The sequence below is a fragment of the Narcine bancroftii genome, chromosome 9, assembly GCF_036971445.1.
Source record: "Narcine bancroftii isolate sNarBan1 chromosome 9, sNarBan1.hap1, whole genome shotgun sequence".
NCBI lineage: Eukaryota > Metazoa > Chordata > Chondrichthyes > Torpediniformes > Narcinidae > Narcine > Narcine bancroftii.
In genome coordinates, this window is record NC_091477.1 from 52,893,152 (window position 1) to 52,911,329 (window position 18,178).

Here is an 18,178-nt window from a genome sequence, read left to right on the forward strand (position 1 = left end):
ACACAGATCGGCAGTGGCCGAACTCACCAGGGTGCCGGCTCTATCTTGCGGGAACAAGGTCGGCACCGGTGTCAAGATTGGCCAAGCTGGGGTCCTCTGGGCCTTAGGAACTGCCGAAATCGAGTCCGAGGATTCTGCTGTACAGGTAGGCCTCAATTCTTCCGTACTTTTAAATAGCAATTTCTTTTGGAGTTGAGCCTTAGATTTTTTTTTTTACATTAGTTGACATAGTAATTTACTATTGTTTAAAAAATAAAAAATATTATTTTTAACTAATTTTAAACAACTTAAAGTCGGGTGTTTAATGTTCCAGCTGGGAGAAGGTGGAATACATGTCTTGCCTTTATGCCATCTTGACACGCCCCCGAAGCAGAGTTCAAACAAAGTTCACAGGCAACTTAGCAACTTCCCTAAAGCTTTAAATTTGATTTAAGATTTTAAATCGCTAACAAAGATTTAAAAAATGTATATCAAAACAGTGTAACAATTGAAAGTTACCAGATTATTCACACATTAAACTAGAAATATACCAATATTTATGCTCAAAAGCCCTACTATGAATAATAAAAACACTCACGCATAATTACGTCTTGTCAGTGTTCGAATTACATCCTGACTCAATCCATTCCAATGACCCTGTAAAGCAAGAATCTTACTGTTAGCATTTTTTCCACTATTTGGATTGTTCATTAACTATCATTTATTTCGCCTTTTTTCATGGAGATTTTGAAACATCTTAAAGTAAGCATTCAGAGATATTTCAATGTTTCATACAAAAATGAAAACTCTGGAAATGTGTATCTGATATCTATAACAAGCTTTGCAAAGTGAATTGGCACACCCAAACAACCTCAGGAATATCAACACCCGTCTTTTCACTACTTCCTTTCCCATTGTGCAAGCCCCAAAGTGTTCTGTGGAGCAACAACTTCCTTAATGTGCTGGGCATGCCCAACAGCCCTGCATTTCACAATTTTTACATTCCTTTATTTGCGTTCCCACTCTCTAAATGCCCATATTTGATAACTTTTATTCATTTTTCTTCCTCTCGAATTTCCTCCATTAACCCATACTAATTATTTCTACAGCACCCAAGCCTCACCCTTTCAGACGTTTTCCCTTTGTCATATCTATTCCCTTCTTCAAACACACTTTAAGTTAAAATTACCGTACATTTTGGCGTAAAGTCAAGTCGTGAAACCCAAAAAATACTCTCAAAAAATAGGGGTAGACTTGTATGTCAGATATACTTTTGCGACCTTAAATTCAGCTCAAAATCCAATCCACGCCGATCTGGCATACAAGTCGACCCATGAAAAGCAAATGAAAAACTGTAACAGTTTTTCATTCAGGTTATTGAAAACAACACAATTAGAACCCCTCAAAATCACTCTATCATTGTCTAAGGCAAAGATAGCAGCAAGCACATCACTATTTAAACAGTTATCATATGCGTCTCAGTCTACATCTTATGAGGTGGTTTCAGCTTCGTTGTCAGTGTCCCAAAACAAATAATTTTCCGCATCATTAATTGCATGAGAAATTCTGCCCTTTTTGAACGATTTTATCAGTCTCTAACTTTGTCGCATGCCTTGAGCACGAACTTACACAGCACATCAAGCGATGCAGTACGCAAACGCCCCGCCTTTTGTAATCGACTTTTCTCCACTCGACATCCGTGCATTCCATTCCTCACGCACGTGGTCTTTGAAAGTCTTGTTCAAGCAGACATCAAGAAGTTGTAATACAGACGTCAAACCACGCAGGATAACTTCCAAGAATTATGTAGTGCTAATCTACTTTTAGTCTTCTCAGTTAAGTGGCTATGAAACATATCCCAGACAAGCAAACTCTGATCTTTGCATATTCTGTCTGGCCACTTCTTCCACACATTGTCTATTCATAGTTTTACCCCATTTTCATCCATCCATCCTTTATCATGAAAATGTATAAAAATAACTGCAGGGTATTTCATTTTAGGTTTAATTTTGCACTTGAATATTACCATGGGTCTTAACTTCGTCCTGTTGGCCATGCATGATAACACCCAGTAAACCTGGTCCTTTCATGCCCTGTACCTCTGGTTTGTAGTTTTAACACCTTGCCATTCCACTGTTCTATTACCCATCTTGTCGAAATTCATGGGGGTTTTGTCCAGGTTTCGGATATTTTCCAGTACAAACTTGTGTTTCTGCCAGTTACATATAATAAACTGGTGAAAACAATCAACTTTATGACCAAGATCTTTTGGTAGTTTCTGTGTAATTTGTTTTTTTGCCGTAATACCAGGCTTTTCCTGTACTTGAAACGATTGCACCAGCCTATAGTAGCCTCAAAATCATCAGTGCAAATGTTCTAATTTTATTTCAGGTGACGATGTAGCAATATTGCATTTGCTTACGTATCCATTCTGCAACATGATTTTCCAACTCTTTTCTCCACTTGGCAGTTATCCTGGGTGGTTTGACATCTGTATTACAACTTCTTGAACAAAACTTTCACAAAGACCACGTGCGTGAGGAATGGAATGCACGGATGTCGAGGGGAGAAAAGTCGTTTACAAAAGGCGGGGCATTGCGTACTGCATCACTTGATGTGCTGTGTAAAATACTTTTTTTTAATGTCTCTTCTTCCTCCAATTTCTTACCAACTTCTCATATACATCAAATTTTTCATGGTCATTTCTATCACCTTCAACTTAAAACTCGCTTCATACTTTCGTCACAAGTTGCGTTGTGTCAATGGACCCTCCATAATAGCAATCTCCTTCAGCCAACAGATCAATCCACGCAATCTTTTGGAGTTGAAGTATATACTGGTCAACGGCCCATCTCGGGCATCATGATCTTTGGGGGTCGACTAATATGCCGGTCAACAGGGCAACCAGGCATCCAAAAAATTGGGGTCGACTTGTATACTAGGTATACCACAAAACCCTTAAAATGAGGCTGAAAAATGGGGGTCAACTTGTATGCTGAAATATACAGTAACTGTTTTCTTTCTCATTCTGACAAAGGATCTTAATCTGAACCAAGAGGGCAGAAGAAGCTAATTTGCTAATCCTTTTCAGAAAAATGAGATATGTGGAGATTGATCAACCACTTCAAAAGCACGAGAAATGTTGAGAACAAGCACAGAGAACGTCTTTGTTGATCACTTCACCATAAACAGCGACCAACTGATTGCCTGAAATTATCAACTTACTTGCACGTACATTTAGCAGATCACCAAACTATACCATTTACAGACATTGTTAACCTGTTAACCAGTTTAATAAGATCAGGAATGTTGAAGTAAGGGGATAGAGGCCATTTTAAGGATGAAGGAGAGGATTTTGGCTAAACATTTGCTTCCTCTTTTTATACAAGAAAGCTGCATTAGTGTGTAAGCTAACTTCAGATGACTAACCATATCTGCTTCAGGTCAGGTGCAGAATTTTTTTGTAAACAACGTGATTGAGTCATGATACAGACAAAGTAGTCATACCAGAGAAAATGTCTTTGATCCACCATATCTATGCAAAACATGATGCTTACCAATCCCATCCAGCTGCATTAATTTCATATACCTGAAAATCCTTTACCTGGACATCCAGAGACCGGCAGCGCGAGTCGGGCGGGCGGGGGAGAGACCGGCAGCGCGAGTCGGGCGGGCGGGGGAGAGACCGGCAGCGCGAGTCGGGCGGGCGGGGGAGAGACCGGCAGCGCGAGTCGGGCGGGCGGAGGAGAGACCGGCAGCGCGAGTCGGGCGGGCGGGGGAGAGACCGGCAGCGCGAGTCGGGCGGGCGGGGGAGAGACCGGCAGCGCGAGTCGGGCGGGCGGGGGAGAGACCGGCAGCGCGAGTCGGGCGGGCGGGGGAGAGACCGGCAGCGCGAGTCGGGCGGGCGGGGGAGAGACCGGCAGCGCGAGTCGGGCGGGCGGGGGAGAGACCGGCAGCGCGAGTCGGGCGGGCGGGGGAGAGACCGGCAGCGCGAGTCGGGCGGGCGGGGGAGAGACCGGCAGCGCGAGTCGGGCGGGCGGGGGAGAGACCGGCAGCGCGAGTCGGGCGGGCGGGGGAGAGACCGGCAGCGCGAGTCGGGCGGGCGGGGGAGAGACCGGCAGCGCGAGTCGGGCAGGCGGGGTGGGGGAGTGTGAAGACGGCAGGGCATGGGGGTGGAATATGGCAGCACAATTCGAATGGGCTTAAATCTGGCTTTCCGAAATCCAGAAAAACCCAAAATTCAGAACACACTGTCCCCCAAGGGTTCCGTCCGGATAAAGGATCGTGTACCTGTATTTGTAAACTAAATTACAAAACAATTTACAAATCTGCTTCATGTTTCATGCTGAAGGATTTTTAAGTACATAAATTGCAAAAAGTTAGTTGACAGATGAAACAGGTAGTTAAGAAAGCAAAAGGAATGTTGACCTTCATTGCCAAAATGCAAAAATTTAAGAGAAAGGGGGTTTTGACTGCTACTCTATGGGGTACTGGTGAGAATCTTCATGCAATTCTGGTCTTCTTTGATGATGAAGGATAATACAGTACATTTCTGATTAACCGAATTATCACTTTATCGAAATTCTCAAATTATCGTAGTGGCATGTCACAAGTTGAAATAAAAATGCAATTTTTTGAACCTGCCATGTGCAAGTTGGACACTGGCATGCTGTTAATGCCATTTTGAATCCAATGGAACGCTCTTGTATTCAAGTTCACTGTTAGCATCATTTTGAATGTTGTTGTATTTATCTCATCTTTGTTAGCAGAGATCATCTTTTTTGGTACGAATTAAACTTTATTTCATGCTCTAAAGGCCTTCTTTTGATCTTTGTTGTTTTAACCACTCATACAAGTACTGATGCTACTGAGCTTGGATTGATGCGGGGACCTCAGTCTCCCGGGCAGGTTTGGCAATGGCGATTGGGAAATGTCTGATATCAGAACGGAGACATCAGGCTCCCCAGCAGGTTCGGCGACAAGGAGGTGTTGAGGATCTGAGCAGAGACCTCGGGCTCCCAGGCAAGTTCAGCGATGGAGCTGTTTGGATTGGCGGCGGCCAATACAAGTATTCTGCTGTATAAACCATACTGGTTTTGGAGGAAGTACAGGAGGTTCAAAGGTTAATTCCTGAGATGAAGGGGATTAAAAAAAAAGTGGTGCTGCCATGACAGTGGCACTGCCACCGGTGCAGACACGTGGAAAGTGGAGATGCAGCGCTGCTCTGCAGGGTTCAATTGTTCAGTCATGAAGCCAATAGCTTAGTACAGGCTTTAAACAGGAGTAGGTGGTGTTTTTTTTTTTAAATTCTGACACCCAAGATGGCACACCTATGCAGGGCAGTGTACCACGAAGTGTTGCAGACTCGAGGGGAACAGCAGACCAGCACAGGGCACCAAAAATGGGGAAGACATCCCCCTCTCCACGTTGAGAAGTAGCAGCATGGGAGAAGACTCGACATGGAAGGTGACCACGGCAACAGACCAGCAAGGGGCTAAGAGGCTGAAGGACCCATACAAGCTGCTGATGACTGGCTCAGTCAGTCCTTACAGCTGAAGTAATACTTCACTTGTGAACCTGCAGGGATGATCTATTGTGCTCTTGTCTGCATCGGAGAGGATGGATGCAGACTGGAACCATTTCATTAAGCACCTTTTGTGTTGTCTGCAGAAATAACAGCATCATCCAGTGGCCAACCATTTTAATTCTACACCCAATTCCCACATTGACATGTCTGTCCATGGCCTCATGCACTGCCAAACCAAGGCTTCCTGCATATTGGAGGAACAACATCTAATGTTCTGTCTGGGCACTCTCCAATCAGATGACATTAACATCAACTCTCCAGTTTCTATAAGGCCCAGTCTGTCTTTCCCTATTTCTGACTCCTTTCCTCCACTCCCAACACCTTCCCCCTCCAAAGAGCTATCCCCTCCCCTATTACTTTTTCTCTTCTGCCCTCCCCCCACCTTGCCTGTTTTATTGTACTCCTCTTCCTACCCCTTCCAACCTCTCCGCCTCTCTTCCCAGCACAGTTTGTATAGGGACCAGGCTCAAAGTGGAACATTTAACATATGGATTTTGGAAACTGGAAATGAAACAAAAATAATTCATGAAGGAACAGCAGGTCAGTCACCTGCCCCTTCCTTTACCTCTTTGTCTCACCTCAGCAAACAAAATATCCACTGATATTTTTTCCTCAATACCTCTTCCCTCCCTGTCCCTTGTAAGGACAGCATCCCTTTCTCAAAATTCCTCTGCCACTTTTGTCCTGGGGCTAGGCCATTCTACTCAAGGACATCAAAATGTCCCCCTTTAATAACCATGGATTTGCTCTTTCTGTTGCTAATCAAGACCACACACCCACATCTCCTCTATTTCTTATACTTCTGCCCTTACTCCACCCACCCTCCTGCCCTTAGAGGGAACTAGGCCAGAGTCCCTCTGGTTTTCACTTTCCACATTCATCATGTTAGTTTACATTTCCACCATGTTCAACTCAATCCCACTACCAGCAATATCTTCCCCTATCTGTTTTATGCAGGGATAAGTCTCTCTGAAACTCCTGACCCCAGTCTTACCTCCTGATCCAAATTTCTACCCCCTTAGGCCCTTCCTGCTGTAACCACAGGAAATACAAAACCTGTCCCTGTATTTTCTCCCTCATCTCCATTCACAAACAGACTTTCCAGGTATAAAAGTTTTACTTGCACATCATCCAACCTACTGGTAATCCACTGCATTTGGTGTACTTGATGTGGCTTCCTCTACACAGGTGAGACCAAGCACAGGCTGGGTGATTGATTCCCTGAACATCTACATTCTGTGGGTCTACACAAGCATCCTGTAGCCATTTTATTTTCCCCAACCATTTCCACACTGACATGCCTATCCTTAGCCTTATTGTCTTGGTAAGGCTAAAGGTAAACTTTAGGAGTAACATGTTATTATTCCTAATGGCATGAACAATTATTTTTCTTATTTTATATAACCCTGACATGACTACTTTTTCCAGCTCTTCTTTGCCTACTCCTGCAGTTATTTTACATGCTCTTAACTTTTCTTTCCTCATTCCCCCCAAGCCCCCCCCCCCCCAACACCCCACCATAATTTCTCCAACTGTCCATGATCCACATCTTCTGTCCTCTACTATCACCTGGTCCTTACCACAGCTTTTTGAACTTTATATATCGTTTACCCATTCAGTTTCATCTTGATAAAGCATTTATACCCACAACACTAACAGACTATTTTTACCCATATATACTGTCTCATCTGCTGAGTTCCTGCAGAAAGTGTGATTCCAGATTTTGTGTTTCTGTATGGCTATGAGACATTAGCAACCAACCAATTGAGTCCAGAGAAAGCTATACAGGAACTGAAGCAAATAAAAGGAAAGCAGGTACAAAACAGAGCAGCCATTGTGTGAGTGACCCAGAGTAGGAGTGGGATTTTGAGGTTTTGGTTTGTGAAGCATTGGTGAGTAGAGGCTGAGGAGAAGGTGCAGGAGTCGAGGCAAGGCAAGGACAGGTTTTACCAACTCTTTAATCTTTAATGGAAAGTGAGAACCACAGTCAAAGCAGAGACAGGAAAGCCAACACTAGCCCTGACGATTTCATCTGCAAAGCACATCCAATTTTAGCTCCTTGAAGATCTTGTTAGGGAGCTGGATGAACTCTGGATCATTCAGGAGGTTCAGAGAATGATGGACAGGAGTAACAAGGACAAAAATCACATTGAGGCCAGGAGGAAGGGAGCTGGGTAACAGTCAGGATGGGGAAGGGGAACAGGCAGGTAGAGCAGGGTACCTCTGCAGTCATTCCCCTCAGCAACTACCCTTTGGATAGTGCTGAAGGGGATGACCTATCTGGCAACAACAGCCAGATCAATAGCATCATGGTCAACTCTGAGCCTCAGAGGGAAAGGTGAAGTCAGATTAAAGCACTAGTCTTAAACCCTTTTTCCACTGGCATCCCACTTAATTGGTTGTGCTGTGTCCCAGGATAGGAAGCCATTTGTGCTGTTTCCACTGGGCCTCCTTTAACTGGGTCAGTGAATGCTTTTCCATTGAACAAAACTCATCCTTGGGGATCGGAGAGTCAACTGGAAATGGGTGACTTTCAGCTGTCCTTTTCCCCCCCACTGATTTAATCAGCACGCTGGCGCCAGCTGATGCCAGAGATATGAGTAGGGGTAAAAGCTGTCAATCCCTAGCGTGAAATGCTGACTTTTTTTTCCACTGGACCCGTCAATTCCGGTGACAATGTGCCAGTGGAAAAGGAGCTATTGTGGACTCAATAGTCAGGGGAACAGAGGAGGTTCTGTAGCTGCAAGAGACTCCAGGATAATGTGTTGCTCCCTGGGTGCTTGGGTCCAGAATATCTCTAAGCAGGTGCAAAATATTCTTAAGGGGGTTGGTATTAGAGGGGGGGAATTAAGTAGGTTAGGTAGGTTAAGTAATAAGTTAAAGTTTAATTCGGTTTTCTTGTTCAAATTAAAAACTACTTTTGTTTAAATAACCCGATGTTGTGGTGCATATCTATTGCTGCTGGTTTTTGGGGTCCTTTCAACTCTGTAACACCGGGACACTGACTGCTTTTTACACAGCATATACTCAACCCCAGGAATTGGACAGTCTACCTTCAAATGGAATGGATGGAAGTTGCCCTTTTTCCATTGATTTAATCAACACACCGACCTTGTTGGTTTTCGTGCAGTTGGATAATCATGTTGAGGAACTTTGGGGGACATCCGATGCGCTCTAGTATTTGCCAAAGCCCTTTCCTGCTCACGGTGTCGAAGGCTTTGGTGAGGTCAACAAAGGTGATGTAGAGTCCTTTGTTTTGTTCTCTGCACTTTTCTTGGAGCTGTCTGAGGGCAAAGACCATGTCAGTGGTTCCTCTGTTTGCGCGAAAGCCGCACTGTGATTCTGGGAGAATATTCTCAGCGACACTAGGTATTATTCTATTTAGTAGAATCCTAGCGAAGATTTTGCCTGCAATGGAGAGCAACGTGATTCCCCTGTAGTTTGAGCAGTCTGATTTCTCGCCTTTGTTTTTGTACAGGGTGATGATGGTGGCATCACGAAGATCCTGAGGCAGTTTACCTTGGTCCCAACAAAGCTTGAAAAACTCATGCAGTTTGGCATGCAGAGTTTTGCCGCCAGCCTTCCAGACTTCTGGGGGGATTCCATCCATACCTGCTGCTTTGCCACTTTTCAGTTGTTTGATTGCCTTATATGTCTCATCCAGGGTGGGAACCTCATCCAGCTCTAGCCTTAGGGGCTGTTGAGGGAGCTGGAGCAGGGCGGAATCTTGGACTGAGCGGTTGGTACTGAAAAGAGATTGGAAGTGTTCTGACCATCGATTGAGGATGGAGATCTTGTCGCTGAGGAGGACTTTGCCGTCTGAGCTGCGCAGCGGGCTTTGGACTTGGGGTGAGGGGCCGTACACAGCCTTTAGAGCCTCGTAGAAACCCCTGAAGTCGCCAATGTCCGCGCTGAGCTGTGTTCGTTTGGCGAGGCTAGTCCACCACTCATTTTGGATCTCCCGGAGTTTGCGCTGAAGATGGCTGCATGCGCGACGGAAGGCTTGTTTCTTCTCTGGACAGGACGGCTTTGTAAGGTGAGCCTGGTGGGCAGCTCGCTTCTTTGCCAGCAGCTCCTGGATTTCCTGGCTGTTTTCGTCAAACCAGTCCTTGTTTTTCCTGGAGGAGAAGCCCAGTACCTCTTCAGTGGATTGCAGTATGGTAGCCTTCAACTGATCCCAGAGGGTTTCGGGGGACGGGTCCGTGAGGCGGGTTGCAACGTCGAGCTTTGCTTTGAGGTTTGCCTGGAAGTTTCCTCTCGCTTCGTCTGACTGCAGTTTTCCAACATTGAACCTCTTTCTGGGGGCTTGATTGTTCCTGGGCTTTGGCTTGAAGTGAAGGTTGAGCTTGCAGCGAACCAGCCGGTGGTCAGTGTGGCATTCCGCGCTAGGCATGACCCTGGTGTGGAGCACATCTTGTTTGTCACTTTCTCGCACCAGGATGTAGTCCAGGAGGTGCCAGTGTTTGGATCGGGGATGCATCCAGGTGGTCTTAAGGCTGTCCCTCTGCTGAAAAAGGGTGTTTGTAATGACAAGCCGCTGTTCTGCGCAGAGCTCCAACAGGAGGCGCCCATTGTCGTTGCACTTGCCGACGCCATGCTTGCCCAGGATTCCTGGCCAGGTTTCTGAGTCTTTGCCGACACGAGCGTTGAAGTCGCCCAGGATGACAACCTTGTCGGCTGTAGGGGTACGTTGGATGAGGTTGCGCAGGTCGGTGTAGAACTTGTTCTTTTCTGCTGGTTCCGCCTGGAGGGTTGGAGCATAGACACTGATGAGGGTGATGTGACGCTTGTTTTGAAGTGGGAGTCGCATGGACATGATTCGGTCCGAGAGGCCTGTCGGAAGGTTTTCGAGTTTGGAGGCAATGAAGCTCTTGACCATGAAGCCTACACCAGATAGGCGTCGTTCATCCGAAGGCTTGCCAGACCAGTAGAGTGTGTAGCCCGCGCCGCGTTCTTGGAGGCTGCCTACATCTGCCAGGCGGACTTCACTGAGAGCGGCTATGTCGATGTCAAGTCTGAGGAGTTCATGTGCAATGAGGGCAGACCGACGTTCAGGTCGGTGGCTGTCAGTCTTGTCTAGCATGGTTCTGATGTTCCAGCATGCTAGCTTGAGTTTGTGAGCATCTTTTGAGGGGGAGGACGTGGAGGGGGAGGACGTGGAGGGGGAGGACGTGGAGGGGGAGGACGTGGAGGGGGAGGACGTGGAGGGGGAGGACGTGGAGGGGGAGGACGTGGAGGGGGAGGACGTGGAGGGGGAGGACGTGGACCTGTCCTCGGGCCTGCGCAAAGGAGCTTTTAGGTGGAGTGCAGTGCGCGCAGTACTGGCCCCACCCTTTACACCCATGGTTCGTGTGCCGTGGCCAAGCAAGCTGGGACGTGGCAGCGATGTCCTTGGGTCGTAGGTTTTATACCGGAGTGGCCTTCTCCTATGCAGGTTTCTTACCCGGGCTGGAGGGGCCTGCCTCCCCTCCTAGGTCGGTCCATACTGCCCGGACCGGGGCCGAGGCCGCCGCAGTTCACCCTGTGCCTGGACTGGGGCCACCGCCTCCCACTCCCTGCCCGGACCGGGGCCTCCGCCTGCCTCACTCGACCGAGGCCGGGGCCGCCGTCTCCCCCTTGCTCCTGCCCGTATCGGGGCCGCCGCTGTCTACCCTTTGCCCGGACCGGGGCCGGGGCCGCTGCTGCTCTCCCTGTGCCCGGACTGGGGCCGCCGTCTCCCCCTTGCTCCTGCCCGGATCGGGGCCGCCGCCGTCTACCCTTCGCCCGGACCGGGGCCGGGGCCGCTGCTGCTCTCCCTGTGCCCGGACTGGGGCCGCCGTCTCCCCCTTGCTCCTGCCCGGATCGGGGCCGCCGCCGTCTACCCTTCGCCCGGACCGGGGCCGGGGCCGCTGCTGCTCTCCCTGTGCCCGGAATTTGCTGCCTGTTGCAAGTTCCAGCAAATCGTTGAGGCGGAGATTTCCGCTGGGCCAGGGTTGGTGCGAGATACAGCAATGAGCTCTCTGAACCCTTCTCCATTAACAATGGCGTGAAGCAAGGCTGTGTTCTCGCACCAACCCTCTTTTCAATCTTCTTCAGCATGATGCTGAACCAAGCCATGAAAGACCCCAACAATGAAGACGCTGTTTACATCCGGTACCGCACGGATGGCAGTCTCTTCAATCTGAGGCGCCTGCAAGCTCACACCAAGACACAAGAGAAACTTGTCCGTGAACTACTCTTTGCAGATGATGCCGCTTTAGTTGCCCATTCAGAGCCAGCTCTTCAGCGCTTGACGTCCTGCTTTGCGGAAACTGCCAAAATGTTTGGCCTGGAAGTCAGCCTGAAGAAAACTGAGGTCCTCCATCAGCCAGCTCCCCACCATGACTACCAGCCCCCCCACATCTCCATCGGGCACACAAAACTCAAAACGGTCAACCAGTTTACCTATCTCGGCTGCACCATTTCATCAGATGCAAGGATCGACAATGAGATAGACAACAGACTCGCCAAGGCAAATAGCGCCTTTGGAAGACTACACAAAAGAGTCTGGAAAAACAACCAACTGAAAAACCTCACAAAGATAAGCGTATACAGAGCCGTTGTCATACCCACACTCCTGTTCGGCTCCGAATCATGGGTCCTCTACCGGCACCACCTACAGCTCCTAGAACGCTTCCACCAGCGTTGTCTCCGCTCCATCCTCAACATCCATTGGAGCGCTCACACCCCTAACGTCGAGGTACTCGAGATGGCAGAGGTCGACAGCATCGAGTCCACGCTGCTGAAGATCCAGCTGCGCTGGATGGGTCACGTCTCCAGAATGGAGGACCATCGCCTTCCCAAGATCGTATTATATGGCGAGCTCTCCACTGGCCACCGTGACAGAGGTGCACCAAAGAAAAGGTACAAGGACTGCCTAAAGAAATCTCTTGGTGCCTGCCACATTGACCACCGCCAGTGGGCTGATAACGCCTCAAACCGTGCATCTTGGCGCCTCACAGTTTGGCGGGCAGCAGCCTCCTTTGAAGAAGACCGCAGAGCCCACCTCACTGACAAAAGGCAAAGGAGGAAAAACCCAACACCCAACCAACCAATTTTCCCTTGCAACCGCTGCAATCGTGTCTGCCTGTCCCGCATCGGACTGGTCAGCCACAAACGAGCCTGCAGCTGACGTGGACTTTTTACCCCCTCCATAAATCTTCGTCCGCGAAGCCAAGCCAAAGAAAGAATCAACACACCAATGTCAGCTGACATTGGGGATACGAGGAGTAGAGGGCATCAATCCCCGCCCGGTGTGATTTGACACTGGCGGGCTGATTGTTTTCCTTTTCCACTGGACCCTTAACTGGTTAATTTCCCATTAATTCTTGGGACAAAGTGCTAGTGGAAAAGGGGCTAATGACATACACAGGAATGTGGTAGAGGTCCTGCAAAGTAAGTTTAAGGAGTTAGGAAAGAGGCTGAAGAGCAAGAACTCCAAGATGATCTCAGGATTACTCACGCTGCCACGAGCTAGGAAAGGTCAGAACACAAAGATAGTGCAGACAAACATGTGGCTGATGAGATGGTTCAGGAGACAGGATTTCAAGTTCTTGGATAATTGGAACCTTTTCTGGGAAAGGGGTGACCTGTGCAAGTGAGACAGGTTACACCTGAACTTGAAGGGAACCAACATCCTGGCAGGGAATTTAGCTAATGGGGGTGGGGTTAAACTAGATTCACAGGGATTGGGAACATAAGTGAAGAAGCAGAGAAAGAGATGATTGGTGCATAAGCAGAGACAGCTGGTAGGTAGTTTGTGTGGAAGGACCGGCAGATGGGGAAAAATTGCAGCCTTAGGGAACAAGAGGAACAGAGTCAAATGTAATAAATGAAGGATTATTTAAATACACACAGAATAAAGTATAAAGTGGATGACTTTGTACAGCCACAGATTGGCAGGTATGTTGTGGCCATCAAAGAGTCTCCACTAAAGGATGGATGTCATGAGGCCTTTTCATACAGTGAAATTCTGGAAATGCTGGACCTCCCGGGCCTTTTACACTGTGGTCCAAACTCCCAGGAAATTTGCCCTCCTTGACAATTTTGGAGGGGGTCTCACCCAGAACTGATGACGCGTTACACACTCACAGAAGTAATAGCTACTCCTGCCCCCCATCTGTTGACTGCTCGCCCCCTCACTCCCCAGCCATCCACTCCATCCCCCGCCACACTTGCCATTTGTTGGTTGCCAGTCCCACCCCGTGTTTCAGAACCACTTCTGCACGTCGTCACTGCAGCACAATGCGGGATGAATGGCCAACTTAATTTCCCATAATACCGAGGGAGTGGCGGGGGGGGGGGGAAAGGGAGGGGGGGGAAAGGGAGGGGGGGGAAAGGGAGGGGGGGGAAAGGGAGGGGGGGGAAAGGGAGGGGGGGGAAAGGGAGGGGGGGGAAAGGGAGGGGGGGAAAGGGAGGGGGGGGAAAGGGAGGGGGGGGAAAGGGAGGGGGGGAAAGGGAGGGGGGGAAAGGGAGGGGGGGAAAGGGAGGGGGGGGAAAGGGAGGGGGGGAAAGGGAGGGGGGGGAAAGGGAGGGGGGGGAAAGGGAGGGGGGGGAAAGGGAGGGGGGGGAAAGGGAGGGGGGGGAAAGGGAGGGGGGGGAAAGGGAGGGGGGGAAAGGGAGGGGGGGAAAGGGAGGGGGGGAAAGGGAGGGGGGGGAAAGGGAGGGGGGGGAAAGGGAGGGGGGGGAAAGGGAGGGGGGGGAAAGGGAGGGGGGGGAAGGGAGGGGGGGAAAGGGAGGGGGGGGAAAGGGAGGGGGGGGAAGCGAGGGGGGGGGAAGCGAGGGGGGGGAAGCGAGGGGGGGGAAGCGAGGGGGGGGAAGCGAGGGGGGGGGAAGCGAGGGGGGGGGAAGCGAGGGGGGGGGAAGCGAGGGGGGGGGAAGCGAGGGGGGGGGAAAGCGAGGGGGGGGAAAGCGAGGGGGGGAAGCGAGGGGGGGGAAGCGAGGGGGGGGAAGCGAGGGGGGGGAAAGAGAGGGGGGGGAAAGCGAGGGGGGGGAAAGCGAGGGGGGGGAAAGCGAGGGGGGGGAAAGCGAGGGGGGGAAAGCGAGGGGGGGGAAAGCGAGGGGGGGGAAAGCGAGGGGGGGGAAAGCGAGGGGGGGAAAGCGAGGGGGGGGAAAGCGAGGGGGGGAAAGCGAGGGGGGGGAAAGCGAGGGGGGGGAAAGCGAGGGGGGGGAAAGCGAGGGGGGGAAAGCGAGGGGGGGAAAGCGAGGGGGGGGAAAGCGAGGGGGGGGAAAGCGAGGGGGGGGAAAGCGAGGGGGGGGAAAGCGAAGGGGGGGGAAAGCGAGGGGGGGAAAGCGAGGGGGGGGGAAAGCGAGGGGGGGGAAAGCGAGGGGGGGGAAAGCGAGGGGGGGGAAAGCGAGGGGGGGAAAGCGAGGGGGGGAAAGCGAGGGGGGGGAAAGCGAGGGGGGGGAAAGCGAGGGGGGGGAAAGCGAGGGGGGGGAAAGCGAGGGGGGGGAAAGCGAGGGGGGGGAAAGCGAGGGGGGGGAAAGCGAGGGGGGGGAAAGCGAGGGGGGGGAAAGCGAGGGGGGGAAAGCGAGGGGGGGGAAAGCGAGGGGGGGGGAAAGCGAGGGGGGGGGAAAGCGAGGGGGGGAAAGCGAGGGGGGGAAGCGAGGGGGGAAAGCGAGGGGGGGGAAAGCGAGGGGGGGGAAAGCGAGGGGGGGGAAAGCGAGGGGGGGGGAAAGCGAGGGGGGGAAAGCGAGGGGGGGGAAAGCGAGGGGGGGAAAGCGAGGGGGGGGAAAGCGAGGGGGGGAAAGCGAGGGGGGGGGAAAGCGAGGGGGGGGAAAGCGAGGGGGGGAAAGCGAGGGGGGGGAAAGCGAGGGGGGGGAAAGCGAGGGGGGGAAAGCGAGGGGGGGAAAGCGAGGGGGGAGCGAGGGGGGAAAGCGAGGGGGGGGAAAGCGAGGGGGGGGAAAGCGAGGGGGGGGAAAGCGAGGGGGGGGGAAAGCGAGGGGGGGGAAAGCGAGGGGGGGAAAGCGAGGGGGGGGAAAGCGAGGGGGGGGAAAGCGAGGGGGGGGAAAGCGAGGGGGGGGAAAGCGAGGGGGGGGAAAGCGAGGGGGGGAAAGCGAGGGGGGGGAAAGCGAGGGGGGGGAAAGCGAGGGGGGGGGAAAGCGAGGGGGGGGAAAGCGAGGGGGGGGAAAGCGAGGGGGGGAAAGCGAGGGGGGGAAAGCGAGGGGGGGGAAAGCGAGGGGGGGGAAAGCGAGGGGGGGGAAAGCGAGGGGGGGGAAAGCGAGGGGGGGGAAAGCGAGGGGGGGGAAAGCGAGGGGGGGGAAAGCGAGGGGGGGAAAGCGAGGGGGGGAAAGCGAGGGGGGGAAAGCGAGGGGGGGGAAAGCGAGGGGGGGGAAAGCGAGGGGGGGGAAAGCGAGGGGGGGAAAGCGAGGGGGGAAAGCGAGGGGGGGGAAAGCGAGGGGGGGAAAGCGAGGGGGGGGAAAGCGAGGGGGGGGAAAGCGAGGGGGGGGAAAGCGAGGGGGGGGAAAGCGAGGGGGGAAAGCGAGGGGGGGGAAAGCGAGGGGGGGAAAGCGAGGGGGGGGAAAGCGAGGGGGGGAAAGCGAGGGGGGGGAAGCGAGGGGGGGGAAGCGAGGGGGGGAAAGCGAGGGGGGGGAAAGCGAGGGGGTGGCGGGGGGGGAAAGCGAGGGGGTGGCGGGGGGGGAAAGCGAGGGGGTGGCGGGGGGGGAAAGCGAGGGGGTGGCGGGGGGGGAAAGCGAGGGGGTGGCGGGGGGGGAAAGCGAGGGGGTGGCGGGGGGGAAAGCGAGGGGGTGGCGGGGGAAGGGGAGAAGAGAGGAATATCTGTACCTATATTCATGGAGACACCAGAGTCCGCGATTAGACAGTGCGCCGGGCCACGGAGCCCTACATCGGACCACAGGCCAAGACCCCATCATCTGCCTCCCCTCCCCACCACTAACACAAAGAGAAAGGCTGAAGGTCATTCGCTACTGCCCGGAATGGAGGCGAGGCCCGGGATTCGCGGCCTACTCCTATCCTCCCTTCACTCCGGCTGCGGCGCCAACCCGAGGCCTGGGCCACCACACCGGGACCGGTCGCCGCTCTACTCACCGCGGCGGCGGCGAGGCGCCGGGAGGCCGAGCGCACCAGGAAGATCATGACGATGGCGACAGTGGAGGCAGGGACTGTGAGGCGACAAGTCCTGGCTCCGAGCGAACGAAGGACGACACTCAACTCGCGCCGCTTCTGGAAAACTCCACCGCTCACACGTGCCCTCGCACTGATGTCGTCAGAGCCCTGCAGGATGGACCCCAGGCCGCCTGGCCCGCACAGCGCCTGAACAGGGTGTTTATCCTGGATGCGTGTGGATGTGGTTCTGGGTGTGTCTACTGTATATAAGGGCGTATATTTAGATCTGTGAGTAAATGTAGGTAAAGCTATGTGTTTATATAGGTATATAAATATTAACAGATGAAGAGGTAGCTTCCTAAAAACAAACCTGCAGGAGGACCCGCCGCTGCCCGGGCGCTTGTGATTTTGAGGGGGAGAAATGCTGGCGTTGGGGAGGCGACCCTGGGCTGGGTCCTTGCCCTGAAGGTGACTGGATTGCAGCGACTTGCATCAGACAACTACTGGAGCCAAAGTTCGGCGGCTTCGGGGTGGGGGAAAGCTGGGGGGGGGGAAGAAAGCTGGGGGGGGGGGGGAAGCTGGGGGGGGGGAAGCTGGGGGGGGGGGAAGCTGGGGGGGGGAAGCTGGGGGGGGAAGCTGGGGGGAGGGGAAGCTGGGGGAGGGGAAGCTGGGGGGAGGGGGGGGAAGCTGGGGGGAGGGGGGGAAGCTGGGGGGAGGGGGGGGAAGCTGGGGGGAGGGGGGGAAGCTGGGGGGAGGGGGGGAAGCTGGGGGGAAGCTGGGGGAGGGGGGGAAAGCTGGGGGAGGGGGGGAAAGCTGGGGGGAGGGGGGAAAGCTGGGGGGAGGGGGGGAAAGCTGGGGGGAGGGGGGAAAGCTGGGGGAGGGGGGAAAGCTGGGGGAGGGGGGGAAAGCTGGGGGAGGGGGGGAAAGCTGGGGGGAGGGGGGGAAAGCTGGGGGAGGGGGGGAAAGCTGGGGGAGGGGGGGAAAGCTGGGGGGAGGGGGGGAAAGCTGGGGGGAGGGGGGGGAAAGCTGGGGGGAGGGGGGGAAAGCTGGGGGGAGGGGGGGAAAGCTGGGGGAGGGGGGGAAAGCTGGGGGGAGGGGGGGAAAGCTGGGGGGAGGGGGGGAAAGCTGGGGGGAGGGGGGAAAGCTGGGGGGAGGGGGGAAAGCTGGGGGGAGGGGGGGAAAGCTGGGGGAGGGGGGGAAAGCTGGGGGGAGGGGGGGAAAGCTGGGGGGAGGGGGGGAAAGCTGGGGGGAGGGGGGGAAAGCTGGGGGGAGGGGGGGAAAGCTGGGGGAGGGGGGGAAAGCTGGGGGGAGGGGGGGAAAGCTGGGGGAGGGGGGAAAGCTGGGGGAGGGGGGGAAAGCTGGGGGAGGGGGGGAAAGCTGGGGAGGGGGGGAAAAGCTGGGGAGGGGGGGAAAGCTGGGGAGGGGGGGAAAAGCTGGGGAGGGGGGGAAAAGCTGGGGAGGGGGGGAAAAGCTGGGGGGGGAAGAGCACTGGGGGGGTGGAGGGGGGGTGGAGGGGGGAGCTGGGGGGA

The 18,178-nt window shown here is 53.5% G+C and overlaps 1 protein-coding gene across 2 annotated transcripts in view; it reads right to left on the reverse strand.

Moving 5' to 3' along the window:
• Positions 1 to 17,048, reverse strand: part of hspa9 (heat shock protein 9) — a 45,735-nt gene extending 28,687 nt beyond the window's left edge. The window contains exons 1-2 of one of the 2 annotated variants that reach the window (XM_069899171.1): positions 16,632 to 17,048; positions 578 to 636 (exon numbers count right to left, since the gene is read on the reverse strand). In XM_069899171.1, the coding sequence (XP_069755272.1) occupies positions 578 to 636; positions 16,632 to 16,679 (107 nt within the window). In that variant the 5' untranslated portion in view covers positions 16,680 to 17,048. Of the gene's footprint in view, positions 1 to 27; positions 47 to 577; positions 637 to 16,631 lie in introns of those variants that run through there. The other variant, XM_069899172.1, reaches the window with a different exon arrangement.
• Positions 17,049 to 18,178: the final 1,130 nt, after the last annotated feature.